General features: G+C 38.2%; 1 protein-coding gene across 3 annotated transcripts in view; it reads right to left on the bottom strand.

Moving 5' to 3' along the window:
• Positions 1 to 16,549, bottom strand: part of NRK (Nik related kinase) — a 257,667-nt gene that overhangs the window by 71,931 nt on the left and 169,187 nt on the right. For all 3 annotated transcript variants that reach the window (XM_056809266.1, XM_056809265.1, XM_056809267.1), the window contains exons 14-16: positions 7,540 to 7,695; positions 4,765 to 4,896; positions 2,334 to 2,401 (exon numbers count right to left, since the gene is read on the bottom strand). In XM_056809266.1, coding sequence (XP_056665244.1) covers positions 2,334 to 2,401; positions 4,765 to 4,896; positions 7,540 to 7,695 — 356 coding nt within the window. The remainder of the gene's footprint in view (positions 1 to 2,333; positions 2,402 to 4,764; positions 4,897 to 7,539; positions 7,696 to 16,549) is intronic.

Below are 16,549 nucleotides of genomic sequence, written 5' to 3'. Positions count from 1 at the left end.
CAAAATGCTGGGAAATACACAGCTAGTAATCATAACTCTGAATGTGAATGGAATGAACTCACTCATAAAATGCAAGTGACTAGCAGAGTGGATTAGAATCCAAAACCCTACCATATGCTGTTTGCAGGAAACACACATGAGGAAGGTAGATACGCATAGGGTGAAAGTAAGAGGATGGAGCCAAATCTATTGGGCACCAACTGATAAAAAGAAGGCAGGAGTCTCAATCATGATATCTGACAAAGCCAAAGTAAAAATAAATCTAGTTAAAAGAGATAGGGAAGGTAAGTACATCCTGATAAAAGGCAGTATAGACAATGAGGAAATATCTGTACTCCACATGTCAGAGCATCCAAATTTCTAAAGGAGAAACTAGTGGAGCTCAAGGATGAAATAAACAGAAAAACTATACTAGTGGGAGATCTGAACCTTCCTCTAGTCAAACTAGATAAATCAAACCAAAAAATAAATAAGAAAGAGGTGAGATGGCAATGGGACATGAATAGGCAGTTTTCAGTTAAAGAAATCAAAACTATTAATAAGCATATGAAAAAATGTTCTAAATCTCTTATAATCAGAGAGATGCAAATCAAAACAACTCTGAGGTATCACCTCACACCAAGCAGATTGGCCAACATGACAGCAAAGGAAAGTAATGAATGCTGGGGAGGGGATGTGGCAAAGTGGAAACACTAATTCATTGCTGGTGGAGTTGTGAACTGATCCAACCATTCTGCAGGGCAGTTTGGAACTATGCCCAAAGGGCAATAAAAGACTATCTGCCCTTTGATCCATCCATAGCACTGCTGGGTTTGTACCCCAAAGAGATAATAAGGAAAAAGACGTGTACAGGAATATTCATAGCTGCACTTTTTGTGGTGGCCAAAAATTGGAAAATGAGGGAATGCCCTTCAATTGGCGAATGGCTGAACAGATTATTCCTAGCTGCACTCTTCATGGTGGCCAAAAATTGGAAAACAAGGGGATGCCCTTCAATTGGGGAATGGCTGAACACATTGTGGTATATGTTGGTGATGGAATACTATTGTGCTAAAAGGAATAATAAAGTGGAGGAATTCCATGGGGACTGAAACAACCTCCAGGAAGTGATGCAGAACCAGAAAAACATTGTACACATACACTTTGGTACAATCGAATGTAATGTACTTCTCCATTAGTGTCAATGCAATGTCCCTGAACAATCTGCAGGGATCTATGAGGAAAAAAAACTATCCACAAGCAGAGTATAAAAGGTGGGAATAAAAACACCGAGGAAAAGCAACTTCTTGACTAAAGAGGTTGAGGGGACATGATGGAGGAGAGACGCTAAATGAGCACTCGAATGCAAATACCAACAACAAGGAAATGGGTTCTGAGCGAGGAAACATGTGATACCCAGTGGAATCACGAGTTGTCTAGGGGAGGGGTGGCGGGGGGAGGAAAAGAAAATGATCTATGTTTCCAATGAATAATATATGAAAATGACCAAATAAAATAATGTTTAAAAAAAGAAGTATCATCTAGCTATAAAAGAGAGTTGCCATAACTTGACTTTCATTCCCTAGGTCTAATAGAATTGTTCCCTCTCCAAAAGGGGATCTATGACACCAGGACCAATCATCCCATAAAGGTAAGAGCACTGTACCCTTCATGTCAGACCAGGGCTTGGTGTATACAGTGCCTAAAGTGTTTCAAAGAAAAGTAGGCTAGAAGAAAAATGAAACCACCAATAAGAGAGACCTAGAATATAGTGACTGCAGTCATTATCAGGACATCATCTGGAATCCTGGAATATTTTTTGGAGCTTTTGGCCTGATTTTTGCCTTTGTGTCTCTTGTGTCTCTTTAATGGCATTAACTCCTGATGTGAGAGACTGGTTTGTGTATGTGTTGAGTACATAGTTTTGGTGACTGAACTACACTGAAGATCTACGTGGGCATTTATTGCAAGGTATCCCCCTTGTTGTTGCAGTCATCTTTAAAATGGTTAATTCTGGTAAACCATGATCAAGGTGGTGGGGGAGTCAGCTTGGGCTTCCAAGTCACATGGTCAATGGTGAAAGGGGAAGGCTTTGGGGCCAAACTGTCAACTAGTTTAAGTTCAGAAACTTGGCTGCCTCAGATGTGGGTAAAATAGAGTTTTAAAAATTTTTCAAAAGAAATCATTTCAACTGTGGTTACAGTCTGGAGGCCAAAGAAGATTGGGGGCATTCCAAACATTCTGGGTTTAACTTCAATCAGAGAGAGTCTGGAACCACTGAGGCTGGCTTCAGTTTTCCAAGGGGCCATAAATAAATCACTATGGGCTTCAACACAGAGTGCAGAGGTACTTACATTGGATAGCGGCGGGCCTGGTTGATGATATCCTTGCTACGGAATTTTGAGGTTGTTCTTTCTGGGACCTTAAAGATATAACCAAATATTTCAGTGCAATTCTCCACCATTGAAAATTCAAGGCATTAATTTAAGAATGACTGTTAAACAAAAGTACATATAGCCTCGATAAATCAGATGAGAAGGAGAGTGGCAAGGCGGAAAAGGGGCTAGATTTGTAGAGTGAGGATATGAGTTCAAATCTCATCTCCATTACTTCCTGTGTACCCTGGGACAATTCACTTTCCATTCCTTGGGCCTGTTTCCTCCTATTTAAAATAAGGGGGGGGGCACCTAAGTGGCTCAGGGGATAGAGAGCCAGGCCTACAAATCTGCCCTCAGACAGACACTTACTAGTTGTGTGGCTCTGAACAGGTGACATGACCCTGTTTGCCTCCATTTCTTCATTTGTAAAATGAGCTGGAGAAGGAAATAGCAAACCACTCCAGTGTCTTTGCCAAAAAAAAAATGGGGTCAGGAGTAATTGGACCCAACTAAAAATGACTAAACACAAGTGAATGCTAATAGGCAAGAGGAAGTGTAGCTAGATAGAATATTTTGGGAATTGTATTCTCTAGTGTAGGATTAAGGAATTTTATATGTGCTTCTATTAACCTTACTTTGTTCTATTACTTTTGAATGTTTATATTCTTTTGTTCATTTGTAATATATTCCCTCAAATACACAGAGAGAGTGAGCTAGGTCTAGAAATTAGAGGTCCTGGGTTCAAATATGACCCCAGATACTTCTTAGCTGTGTGAGCCGGGACAAGTCACTTAACCCCTACTGCTTAGTCCTCAGCACTGTTCTACCTCATGACATACTTAGTATCAATTCTAAGAGAGAAGATAAGAATTTTTTGTTTGTTTTTTTAAGCTGAGGGTTTTTAAAGAAAAAATAAAATAAAGGGGTGGGACTAGATAGCCTCAGAGGTCCCTTCTAGCTCTAGGACTAGTATCATCTGCGACCTTGGGCAAATTCCTTCTCCTCCCTGGGCCTCAGTTTCTTCCTCTATAAATCCAGGGAGTTTGAGGTCCTTTCAGCTCTAGAGCTATAAATCCATGATGATGATTTCCTATTCCGTATTCTTTTCACAACAGCACCATCTCTTCAGTTGAGTCCAAAGTTCTCCTCTAGGGAGGGGATGTTATAGCATTTAGATCTGGAAGGGGCTTTCTGAATCTTCTAATTGAACCCTCTCATTTTAAATAGGAAGAAACTTTGATGCAGAGGTGCTCAAGAAACTCAGGCTCAAGCCAAGGTCCTTAGACTTCAGATATGACACTGTGCCATAGCTTTTCTTCGAGTCTTCTTATTGCTCTAACCTCAGCTAATACTCCTTGTTATGATATACTTTACTCATGTCAGGATGTTTTACCCTCAGATTTTTGCTTTGTGCTTCTGTTCATTCTATTTCTCTGTCTGAAGTGCCTGTGCCTCTTCTTTGGATCCTTCCCTTTCAAAAACCTCTTTTTAATGTGGGATCAACTTTCATCTCTGCCATGAAACTTACTTAGAAGGGGCTTCATACTTTCTAAAAAACCTTCCAGCTCCAGCAGTGTATGATTTGGGGATTCCATAAAGTCTTTTCCACTAGCTCTAACCCATAGAGAACTCTCCTTTAACTGATGTTCTACATAGTTTTTGGTACCTGGATCATATAATGCAGTCCTCAATTCTTCTGCATCTAGTTGCCTCACATACGTCTAAGTCTTCTCCTCCCAACAATACTTGGAGGTTCTATACTTGTTCCACAAATCCTACAGTATCTAGCACAGTACAAGGTACACGGGCCCTCAAGAAATTCCTACAAATACTTCCCTCTTCTTAAGTAGAGGAGGGAGACAATAAATGCTGAATGCTAAGAAATAGGGTACAGGTTGTTTTGCTTCTATCCTTTCTCGGTTATAAGTGAGTGTTCTATTGATAAAATACTGTGGTATATTAAAAAAGAACAAGAGGTATCCTCCTGATACAGAATCTGGAGTGTTATAATGGAACACTGGTGACGTCGGGAGAAAGTGAGAAAAGCCTCTAGGATGTTGGTTGGATGTGTGGAAGGACATGGACAAAAGGGCCTCAGAATGGGTGGGCATGGATTGAGGAATGCCTGAATTGCTGAGATAACAGAGTCACTAGAATGGTTAAAAATCAATGTAACTTTTTATAAAGAAGCATTTTTTTCATTCCTTCTCCCTTTTCCCCCCATCAAAGTGCTCTGAATGGAAATGATCTTGTTTTGGGACATTATGGAAGCACCAAGATTTCTTACAGTACTTCCCCCACCTCCTCCAGAAGCTAAAGCAGAGCCAGACATCTTCCCTCACTTTCTCTATCTATCATCCAGAGTAAAATGAAAGGTACTGAAATAATCACTGATAAGAGGTGGTACCTTAGGAGGCTGATCTTCAACTGGGCACTTGCTCCGAAAGAGGTCATCTTTCCCCGAGGTTTTAGGCCTGATGGCCACGTCTGAGAGTGAGTAGCTGTGGTGGTTATCTTTACTTAGCTGGAGGTTCTCATTCTTCAAATATATCAAAATAGAAGGGATATACATACATGTCATCACAGATTCAGTCATCATCCTGATGGGCTTTTAAAAAGCCCTGAAAACAAGCATGTCATTCCTTAATATATAACAAATTACTTAATTCCTGACTTCAAGCAGATGGTTGGAAACATGTCTATCTTTAGTAGTTTCTTTGGAGTAAATAAAATGAAATTCAAACATGATTGCCATAGGGCAACTGAGATCCCATGGCACTGAAATATCAATGCTGGATTTAGCATGCCACATTTCTAAAGTGCTTTACAATTACATGCCCTGGAAGATGAACATAGTCCAATGAGGACAGCTCCTATTTTATCCAATGGTAAACTAAGGCAAGGAGTGTGCAGTCTGGTTATTCAAGGTTGGAGCTGGGCCTCTTGATTAGACCCCAACTTCCAGTTTGAGACCTAAAGATGGCAAGATTAAGAAAGGTGGAAAAAGATTTCCAATGGCTATAGCTAAGGAAAGAGGCATGGTGGCATAGTGAAGAGACAGTTGGTTTTGGAGCCAGAAAGATTGGGATTCAAGGGCCAGCTCTGACATATACTAGCTATGTGACCTTGAGCAAGTCATTTAACTTCCTCTCAGTGCTCTAGACCACTTGCTAAGACTAGAAGTAGCAGAATAGGCAATGTATGAACTCTACTAGCACCAAAGAAATCAGGGTCATGCCAACAAAATTCTCAATAACTTCAATAAAGGCATGTGGCTGAGAGAAATGACTAATACAGTAGTAGATGATTGAGTCAAGCTCTGAGAAGATCTCAAAAGACCAGAACATCAGGCTAAATTGAATAATATGAAATGAAACAGGAAGAAATATAAGATCTTACACTTGGGTTCAAAAAAATCACCTTCAGAAATACAAGATGGAGGAGGTATGGCTAGAAGGCATTTCATGTCAAAAAGAACTGGGCATTTGCAACTGAGAGCTTAATGAATCAGCAGTGTGAGATAACAGCCAAAACAATGAATGTGTTCTTAGTTTCCATTAAGGGAACTGTAATCTCAAGGAATAAAGAAGTGATAGCTCTACTTTACTCTTCCCCAACTAACAACATGTAGTGTAGTATGTTCAGATGAGAAGTAGGAGAACATGGAAGGTAGAGCACTGGTTCTCCTTTTACATGTTTGACACCTCCTCTCTCTCCTTTGCTACATTACCATATACCTTCTGCCCTCTTAATTTAAGTCCCACCCGATATATATTTATGAACTCCAATGAACTCCAATCTCACATCTACCTACTGACATCTGTAGTCACAACAATGTAAAACTTTATATATCCAAAATGTAACTTATTCTCTTTCCCCCTAAATTCACTTCTCCTTAAAATCATTGGATTGTATATGTAATTATACCTTTGATAGAACAAAGGAGACTACTCATGATAAAAGCTCCAATCTGATATTTTTTAACTAACTGTAAAGACCTTAGCTATGTTTAGCACCATTTTGAGAAAAATGAGACTAATAGACATCAGAACAAGGAGGTCAAATATGCCCAGAAACTGCCTTAGATATCAAACGCTTTAACACATGGCCAAGCAAAGAGACAATGCAGCCAAGATCAATAGCCTCTTAAATTATTTATTCATTTGTAAAACATTATATAGGACAACAGAAAAAAGAAGTAATGCCTCACAAAACTCTGAAAAACAAGAAAGGCAATCAAGCCTATAGAAGGATGAGCCAGAGCCCCCCCAAGAACTCTATATATGAAACTAGAACAACAAATGAATGCAAGATGGAACAGATCTGCCAGCATTTTTATAAACAACAGAACTTTCATATTTTGACTCTAGCAGCTTATTGCTTGTGATATTCTTCAGTATCCAACATGGAATATGTAGAGATGGAAATGGTAGTAGAAGAGGAAGAAATGCAGGTATTGAATAAACCTACATGGATAAAATCCTTGGTGAGAGTGAAACAATTTTAAAGGCATTCTGAGATTGATTTTTCAAGAAATCTTAACAATGGAAAATTTCCAAAAGAATGGTTTGCTTTAAAATCATTGATAGCAATGACTTGCCCAGAACTGGAGCTAAGGTAACACTCTAAACAGCTTTTCAATATAAAAAGACACAAATTCACCCCAAAAGACATTCTGAATTTTGAAGTCATCATAGAGGTTTCTGTTCCCAAAATCTGGAGCACCAAGTGGATCTGTCACAGAAACAAAACTAATGAACACAAAACCTGACTACCAACTCTTCTTTCATCTCTCCCTACCAAAAAACAAAAACAAAAAGACCTCACAATTATCACCATAGAAAGGAAGAAGAGGAACAATCAATAATATTTTAAGATTTGAAACAAGCTCATGTTCTAGGGGAGAAGGGAAGAGAGACTTTTTTTTTGGAAGAGAGACTTTTTAATGGCCGTGGTCATAAAGAAAAATCAAGCAATAGAAAACAAGAAAAGGGGCATCTGATTAAAAAGCATCAAGAATTTGGGCAATATTGGCATATGTAGGGCAATTTTGTCCTAGTGAGAATATAAAGAATTGAGTGAGGCAATTTCCTTCCTCCCCTGTCCCTTTGTACCTCCAAAGTCCTTCCTCTAGTAATGGAGGAATGTTAATCATCTTACTTATAAGAGAAGGTGATCTTACCTTTGTTACTATTTCTGCCCTCAGCAAAGCTGGTGTACAAGGACTAGAACTGCTGCCAGAAATCACCTTAGTATGGGGAGGATTATCACGATCAGAAGCAAGGGTCCAATTCAAACGTATCTGGGCACCCTCAAATTTCTTTGTCTTAGTGTTCATCTGCAAAAAAGGGCAAATAGGAATGAGGGTAAAGACAAGTTGTTTCAAATCTTGTTTTATCATTCTTCTAATATAGGTTCCCTTAATTTTTTCTTATAAACTCAAAGAATTAAATTATATCTAAGAGAAGATGCCATAGAAGACCAGGCATCCCAGTATTAAACATACGTTCTGAACTAGATGTTTGGGTTCATCCCTGGACCAGGACATCTGTGAGTACACAGATGATATTGAAAAGATTGGGCCTTTTTATGGGAACAATGGGATCTCTCTGCTGAGGGCTACATAGAGCCCTCATCCCTAGAGGAAGGATTCCTCAATACTTTATGGAAAATGTTTGGTAGCCAAATCATGTCAAGTCTTTTATTTCCAAATAACTGATGGAAATTATCAACAGTCAATCTAAGGTTCAAACTGTATCCCAAAGCCTATATTAGGAAGATCATACATAATGCCTAGAACTCTGTTCAGGGGCAAAGAGCAAATTCCCCTTCTGAAAATGGGTTATAGCCCTCCTAAGATATGGTAGCTTTCCCTTATTTTGATTTGTATACTAATGGAAAAAATGCTAAGCCACCAAATGTTTTATCTTAAAAGAGGAATCAAGTTAAGATTGGCCTAAGACCAAATTCATTCAGTGACATGGAAAATGCCAGGATCATATTCTAAATGCCCTTTGCCCCCTCAAAATTCACATAACAATGTGGATACAAAACTCATCAAAAAAGGAAATATCAACTTTATACCAGTAGGATCAATCAATGAGCATTTATTTTTAGTATTATCATTTCCATGTTATTATCTGACTCACAGTTTTTACATTTTTATTTATTTTTTTGTTAAAATAATAACTTTATTTCCCTCCCTCCCCTAACCTCACCCTTTCCGCAGTCGATGCGCAATTTCATTGGGGATTACTTGTGTCCTTGATCAGAGCCTATTTCCATGTTGTTTGCACTAGGATTTTTATTTAGAGTCTACATGCCCAACCATATCCCTTCAACCCATGTATTCAAGCAATTGTTTTTCTTCGGTGTTTCTACACCCATTGTATTTCCTCTGGATGTGGATAGTGGTTTTTCTCGTAGATTCCTCCAAGTTGTTCAGGATCATAGCATTGTCACTAATGGAGAAGTCCATTACATCCAATTGTACCTCAGTGTATCAGTCTCCATGTACAGTGTTTTCCTGATTCTACTCTGCTTTCACTCTGCATCAATTCCTGGAGGTCATTACAATTCCCATGGAATTCCTTCCCTTTATTATTCCTTTCAGCACAATAGTATTCCATCACCAACATATACCACAATGTGTTTAGCCATTCCCCAATTGAAGGGCATCCCCTAATTTTCCAATTTTTTGCCACCACAAAGAGAGCAGCTATGAATATTTTTGTACATGTATTTTTCCTTATTATCTTTTTGGGGTACAAACCCAGCAGTGCTATGGCTGGATCAAAGGGCAGACAGTATTTTAGTGCCCTTTGGGCATAATTCCAAATTGCCTTCCAGAATGTTTGGATCAGTTCACAACTACACCAGCAATGCTTTAAGGTCCCAACTTTGTCACACCCCCTCCAGCATTCATTACTTTCCTTTCCTGTCTTGTTAGCCACTCTGCTAGGTGTGAGGGGATGCCTCAGAGTTGTTTTGATATGCATTTCTCTGATTATAAGAGATTTAGAGTGCTTTTTCATATGCTTATTAATAGTTTTGATTTCTTTGGCTGAAAATTGACTATTCATGTCCCTTGCCCATTTATCAATTGAAGAACGTCTTGGTTTTTTTGTATAGTTGATTTAGCTCTTTATAAATTTGAGTAATTAGACCTTTGTCAGAGGTTTTTGTAATGAAGATTGTTTCCCAATTTGTTGCTTCCCTTCTAATTTTGGATGCATTAGTTTTGTTTGTACAAAAACTTTTTAATTCGATGTAATCAAAATTATTGATTTTACATTTTGTGAATTTTTCTAGCTCTTGCTTGGTTTTAAAATCTTTCCTTTCCCAAAGATTTGAAAAGTATACTATTCTATGTTTGCCTAATTTGCTTATAGTTTCCTTGTTTATGTTCAGGTCATTCACCCATTCTGAGTTTATCTTGGTGTAAGATGTGAGATGTTGATCCAAACCTAATCTCTCCCATACTGACTTCCAATTTTCCCAACAGTTTTTTATCAAATAGTGGGTTTTGGTCCCAAAAGCTGGGATCTTTGAGCTTATCATAGACTGTCTTGCTGAAGTCATTTACTCCTGGTCTATTGCACTGATCCTCCTTTTTGTCTCTTAATCAGTATCAAATTGTTTTGATAGCCACTGCTTTATAATATAGTTTGAGATCTGAGACTGCAAGTCCTCCTTCCTTTGCATTTTTTTATGATTTCCCTGGACATCCTTGATCTTTTGTTCTTCCAAATGAATTTTGTTATGGTTTTCTCTAATTCAGTAAAAAAGTTTTTTTGGTAGATCAATGGGTATGGCACTAAATAAGTAAATTAATTTGGGCAGGATTGTCATTTTTATTATGTTAGCTTGTCCTACCCATGAGCAATCAATGTTTTTGCAATTGTTTAGATCTAGTTTTTATTGTGTGGAGACTGTTTTGTAGTTGTGTTCATCAAGTCCCCATTTTTGCCTCAGCAGATAGATTCCTAAGTATTTTATATCCTCTAGGGTGATTTTAAATGCAATTTCTCTTTCTAATTCTTGCTGATGGAATGGTTTGGAGATATATAGAAATGCTGATGACTTATGCGGGTTTATCCCTATCTTATGCTGTTTGCAGGAAACACACATGAGGAAGGTAGATATGCATAGGGTGAAAGTAAGAGGATGGAGCCAAATCTATTGGGGATCAACTGATAAAAACAAGGCAGGAGTCACAATCATGATATCGGACAAAGCCAAAGTAAAAACACATCTAGTTAAAAGAGATAGGGAAGGTAAGTACATCCTGATAAAAGGCAGTATAGACAACGAGGAAATATCAGTACTCAACATGTATGCACCAAAAGCCATAGCATCCAAATTTCTAAAGGAGAAACTAGTGGAGCTCAAGGATAAAATAGATAGAAAAACTATACTAGTGGAAGACTTGAACCTTCCTCTATCAGAATTAGATAAATCAGACCCAAAAATAAATAAGGAAGAGGTAAGAGAAGTGAATGAAATCTTAGAAAAAATAGAGTTAGTATATCCGCAAAGAGTGATAGCTTGGTCTTGGTCTCCTCATTGCCAATTTTAATACCTTCAATTTCTTTTTCTTCTCTAATTGCTACTGCTAGTGTTTCTAGCACAATGTTAAATAATAGAGGTGATAATGGGCATCCTTGTGTCATTCCTGATCTTATTGGGAAGGCTTCTAGTTTATCCCCATTGCAGATGATGTTTGCTGATGGTTTTAGATATGTACTGTTTATTATTTTGAGGAAAAGCCCTTCTATTCCTATACTTTCTGGTGTTTTCAAAAGGAATGGGTATTGTATTTTATCAAAGGATTTTTCTGCATCTATTGAGATAATCATATGATTTTGGTCGGTTTGCTTGTTGATAAGGTCAACTATGTGGATGGTTTTCCTAATATTGAACCATCCTTGCATTACTGGTATGAATCCTACCTGGTCATAGTGAATAACCCTTGTGATGGCTTGCTGGAGTCTTTTTGCTAGTATCCTATTTAAGAATTTTGCATCTATATTCATTAGGAAGATTGGTCTACAGTTTTCTTTCTCTGTTTTTGACCTGCCTGGTTTTGGGATCAGTACCATATTTGTGTTGTAAAATGAATTTGGTAGAACTCTTTCTTTGCTTATTCTGTCAAATAGTTTATATAATATTGGGATTAGTTGTTCTTTGAATGTTTGATAGAATTCATTTGTGAATCCATCTGGACCTGGGGATTATTTCTTAGGGAGTTCTTTGGTGACTTGTTCAATTGCTTTTTCTGATAGGGGGTTGTTTAGGTGATCTATTTCTTCCTCTGTTAGTCTAGGCAATTTATATTTTTGTAATTATTCATCCATATCACCTAGATTGCCATACTTGTTGCCATATAATTGGGCTTAATAGTTTTTAATGATTGCCTTAATTTCCTATTTATTAGAGGTGAGGTCTCCCTTTTCATCTTGGATACTATTTGGTTTTCTTCTTTCATTTTTTTAATTAGACTGCCCAGTACTTTGTCTATTTTATTTCTTTTTTTCAAAGTACCAGCTTCTAGTCTTATTTATTGAATCAATAGTTCTTTGACTTTCAATTTTATTAATTTCTCCTTTGATTTATAGGATCACTAATTTAGTCTTCATGTGAGGATTTTTAATTTATTCACTTTCTAGTTTTTTAATTTGCATGCCCAATTCATTGGCCTCTGCTCTCCCTAATTTGTTAATATATGAACTCAAGGATTTAAATTTCCCTCAGAGTACTTCTTTGTCTGCGTCCCATAGATTTTGAAAGGATGTCTCATCATTGTCATTTCCTGCAATGAAGTTATTAATTGTTTCTATGATTTATTCTTTTACTAGCCAGTTTTGGAAAGTAATATTGTTTAATTTCCAATTAATTTTTTATTTACCTCTCCATGTACCCTTACTAATTATTATTTTCATTGCATTGTGCTCTGAGAAGGTTGCATTTATTATTTCTGCTCTTTTGCACTTGTTTGCAATGTTTTTATGCCCTAATACATGGTCAATTTTTGTGAATATACCATGTACTGCTGAAAAGAAGGTATATTCCTTTTTGTCCCTATTTATTTTTCTCCACATATCTATTAACTCTATTTTTTCTAAGATTTCATTCACTTCTCTTACCTTTTATTTATTTTTGGGTTTGATTTATCTAGTTCTGATAGAGGAAGGTTCAAGTCTCCCACTAGTATAGTTTTTCTATCTATTTCATCCTTGAGCTCCACTAGTTTCTCCTTTAGAAATATGGATGCTATGGCTATTGGTGCATACATGTTGAGTACTGATATTTCCTCATTGTCTATACTCCCTTTTATCAGGATGTACTTACCTTCCCTATCTCTTTTAACTAGATTTATTTTTACTTTGGTTTTGTCAGATATCATGATTGCGACTCCTGCCTTCTTTTTATCAGTTGGTGCCCAATAGATTTGGCTCCATCCTCTTACTTTCACCCTATGCGTATCTACCTTCCTCATGTGTGTTTCCTGCAGACAGCATAAGGTAGAGTTTTGGATTCTAATCCACTCTGCTATTTGCTTGTGTTTTATAGGTGAGTTCATTCCATTCACATTCAGATTTATGATTACCAGCTGTGTATTTCCCAGCATTCTGATTTCTACTTCTAGTCCTGCCTTTTCTTCTTTCACTATTTTCTTCTATACCAATGTTTGTTTTTAATCAGTCCCCTTAGTTCCCCCCCTTATTTTACTTCCCTTTCTATCCCCTCCCTTCTTATTCCCCCCCTTATTTTCTTTGCAGTCTTTTTAAAACTACCCCCACCCTCTCCCTCTCTTATACTGCTTCCCTCCCCACCAGTCTGTTTGTTACCATTCTTCTCCCTTATAGGGCGCGAATCTATTCTCTGCCCCAATGGATTGGATTATTCTTCCCTCTTTGGGTCAATTTCAATGCAGGTAAGATTTGAGTATTTCCTATCTCCAACCTCTTTACCCTTCCAGTGTATTGATGTTCTCCCCCCTCCCTCCATGAGCTTCTTTGTGACATATAAATTTACCCCCTTTTATTTCTTTTCCCATTTCTTTTAGTATTAACCTCTTTTTTAGCTCTAATTGTGTATATATACACACATGTACATGTATTTATGCATACATATATCTATATACCTATTTATGTCTTGTTATTTTATCCTATACAGTTTGTCACTATTCTCTTTAAGTATAATTCTTCTAGCTGCCCAGGTGATAATAACCGTTTTTAAGAGTTACCAATGATCTCTTTTTTATAGGGATACATATCATTTTAACTTATTGAGTCTCTTAAAAAAAAGTTGGGTTTTGTTGTTGTTGTTTTGTTTTTCATTTTCCCCTCTTTTTTAATTACCTTTTGATGATTTTCTTGAGTTCTTTGCTTGGACATCAAATTTTCTGTTCAGGTCTGATCTTTTCTTTACAAATTCTTGGAATTCTTCTATTTTGTTGAATGACCATACTTTCCCTTATAAGAACATAGTCAGTTTTCTGGGTAGTTGATTCTTGGTTGTAGACCTAGTTCCCTTCCTTTCCGGAATATCATATTCCATGCCTTTCAGTCCTTCAGTGTAGATGCAGCCAGATCCTATGTTATCCTCACTGTGGTTCCATGGTATCTGAATGACTTCGTCTTGGTAGCTTGTAATATTTGTTCTTTGGTCTGATAGTTCTTGAATTTGGCTATAACATTCCTGGGTGTTGTCAGTTGGGGATTAGGTACAGGAGGTGATCTGTGGATTCTTTCAATCTCCACTTTTCCCTCTTCTTCTAGAATATCTGGGCAGTTTTCTTGAATAATTTCCTGTAGTGTTATGTCCAGGCTTTTTCTTTTGTCATGGTCCTCTGGTCGCCCAATGATTCTTAAATTGTCTCTCCTCGAATGATTTTCTAAATCTTCTGTTTTGTGAATGAGATGCTTCATATTTTCCTCAATTTTTTCATTGTTTTGGTTTTGTTTTATAGTGTCCTGCTGTCCTGTGAGGTCACTTAATTCTAGTTGTTATATTTTGGTTCTTAAAGACTGGATTTCATCCCTAGCTTTTTGGTCATCCTTCTCCTTCTGGTCTGATTTTCTTTGGAGGTTATCTTTTATCTTCTTTACCTCATCTTTCATCTCCTTTGCCTCATCTTTCATCTTCTTTGCCTCATCTTTCATCTCCTTTGCTTCATTTCCAAGCTGGTTGATTTTGGCTTTCAAGACACTATTTTCTGTTTCCAGATGACTTATCTTAGTTTTTTTTTTAAACCCTTACCTTCCATCTTGGAGTCAATACTGTGTATTGGCCAGATTTTAATCTAGGTCCTCCCATCTCTAGTCCTGGTTCTCAATCCACTGAGCTACCCAGCTGCCCCCTTATCTTAGACTTTAAGTTCTTTTTCCAATTGTCTTCAGCCTCTCTTAATTGTGTTTTGAATTACATTTTGAGTTCTTCCAAAGCCTGTATCCAATTCACTGGGATTTGCGATTTATCGTTTGATGATCTGTTCTCCTCTCTTCTGTTTGCTCTTTGTTTGTTGCTTGTATAGAACCTATCTATTGTAATTTTTTTCTTCTTTTTCAGTTGTTTGCTCATATTTACCCCTTCTTTACTCCCCATATTTGTCAGTCCTCTTGCTCCTCTCATTTTTTTTTCGTTTTGGGGTTTTCTGTCAGTCTCCCCTCTTGGAACTTTGTCAGGAGATCTCTCAGTGCAGTCTGTGGGGTGGGGGTGTTAGAGTTTGAGCTTCCCTGTCCTCTGGAGTCTTTTGATTGGATTAAAGTCCAGCAGTCTGTGGGGGAGGGGTGTTGGAGTTTAGGCTTCCCTGACCTCTGAAGACTTTTGATGGGATTAAATTCAGCTGGGTTGGGCTGGATGTCCTCTGAGGCCAAAACCTCCTGCAAGGCTGGAGCAATATAGAGGGTCTCTGCCACTGTCACCAGGCTGCCAGCTCTGCGCTCCCTCTTCAGCTCCTTCCCCACCACCTATGTTTGACGCTCTGAGCCTGACACAGCCCTGCCCACAAGGTATATCCTCCAGACAAGCGACTTTGCTTGTCCAGAGGTTCCTGCTGCTGCTGGAGGCTTAGCACTCTGGGGGGGGGGGTCCTGGGACCTTTCTTCTGCCTTCCCCTTAAACCAGAGTATTCTTTAATTCTGGCTTTTGGGGAACATACCTTTTGGATTGAGTCTAGCAGGGGGGTTCATTGGCTCTGTCTTGTTGTTAGGTTTGATTTTCAGTCCCCTAGGAGCATTTAGTTTGTAATTGTTAAGGAAAGATATTCAGAGGTCTGAACTTTTGCTGTTTCTACACCACCATCTTGACTCTGCCTCTCAATAAGCATCTATGAAGGGCCTACTATATGCCAGGAATTGTGCTAAGAGTTGGAAATGTGATTTTTAGATTTTCTCCATCTTGCTTAGTCTAGCACCCAGGAATGTACACACTCACACTACACTGGCATGTGCTAGCAAGTGACAAATCACAAAAAACTGACTGTCCCTTGGGCTGTCCTAAGCCAAGCTTGAGCCACCATTGGCACATGTGATACACAGGAAGTGATGTAGAGAACTCTTTTGGCATTCTCTTCACTTCCTGTGAGGATCCTGGGAGCCAGTTGGATTCTGGAACTTGGGCCTAAAGGAGCTCCCTCAGACAACTTCCTTGAGATGGTCACTTGGTGAGTGATAAGACTGACTCCCTTTTCCCTTGGCTCTCAGGGGAGGTCCCCTTGGCCAAGGCCTTGAACTCCTTCCTGGCTCAGCCTGGGCTGGAGCAGTTTAAATTAACTCTTTTTCCTCTCTCTCTCTCTCTCTTTCTTAATTTCTTTCTCCTATTATAATTAAAACACCATAAAATTCCATTTGTCTTGAGTGCTTCATTTGGGATTTAAGAAATTAAATCCCTGGTGACCAATAATTTTTACATTCAGTCTCAACCCTCAATTTACTCCTTACAGTCATATAAAGACAAAAATGTGCAAGGAGCTTATATTCTAGTGGAGGAGAAAATATTCATACACACATAAATGTATACAAAACAGATGCGAGTAGAAGGTATTAACAAGTTGGGGTGCCCAGGGAAAGGCCTCATGAAGAAGGTGGTGTTTGAGCTGAATCTTCAAGGAAACAAGGAATCTTAAGAGGTGGCAATGGGCTTTGGAGAGATGGAATGCATTCTGCATCCAGGGAACAACTGGTGCT

This window comes from Monodelphis domestica, chromosome X (genome assembly GCF_027887165.1).
Source record: "Monodelphis domestica isolate mMonDom1 chromosome X, mMonDom1.pri, whole genome shotgun sequence".
NCBI lineage: Eukaryota > Metazoa > Chordata > Mammalia > Didelphimorphia > Didelphidae > Monodelphis > Monodelphis domestica.
This window is presented reverse-complemented; position numbering and strand designations above follow the sequence as displayed.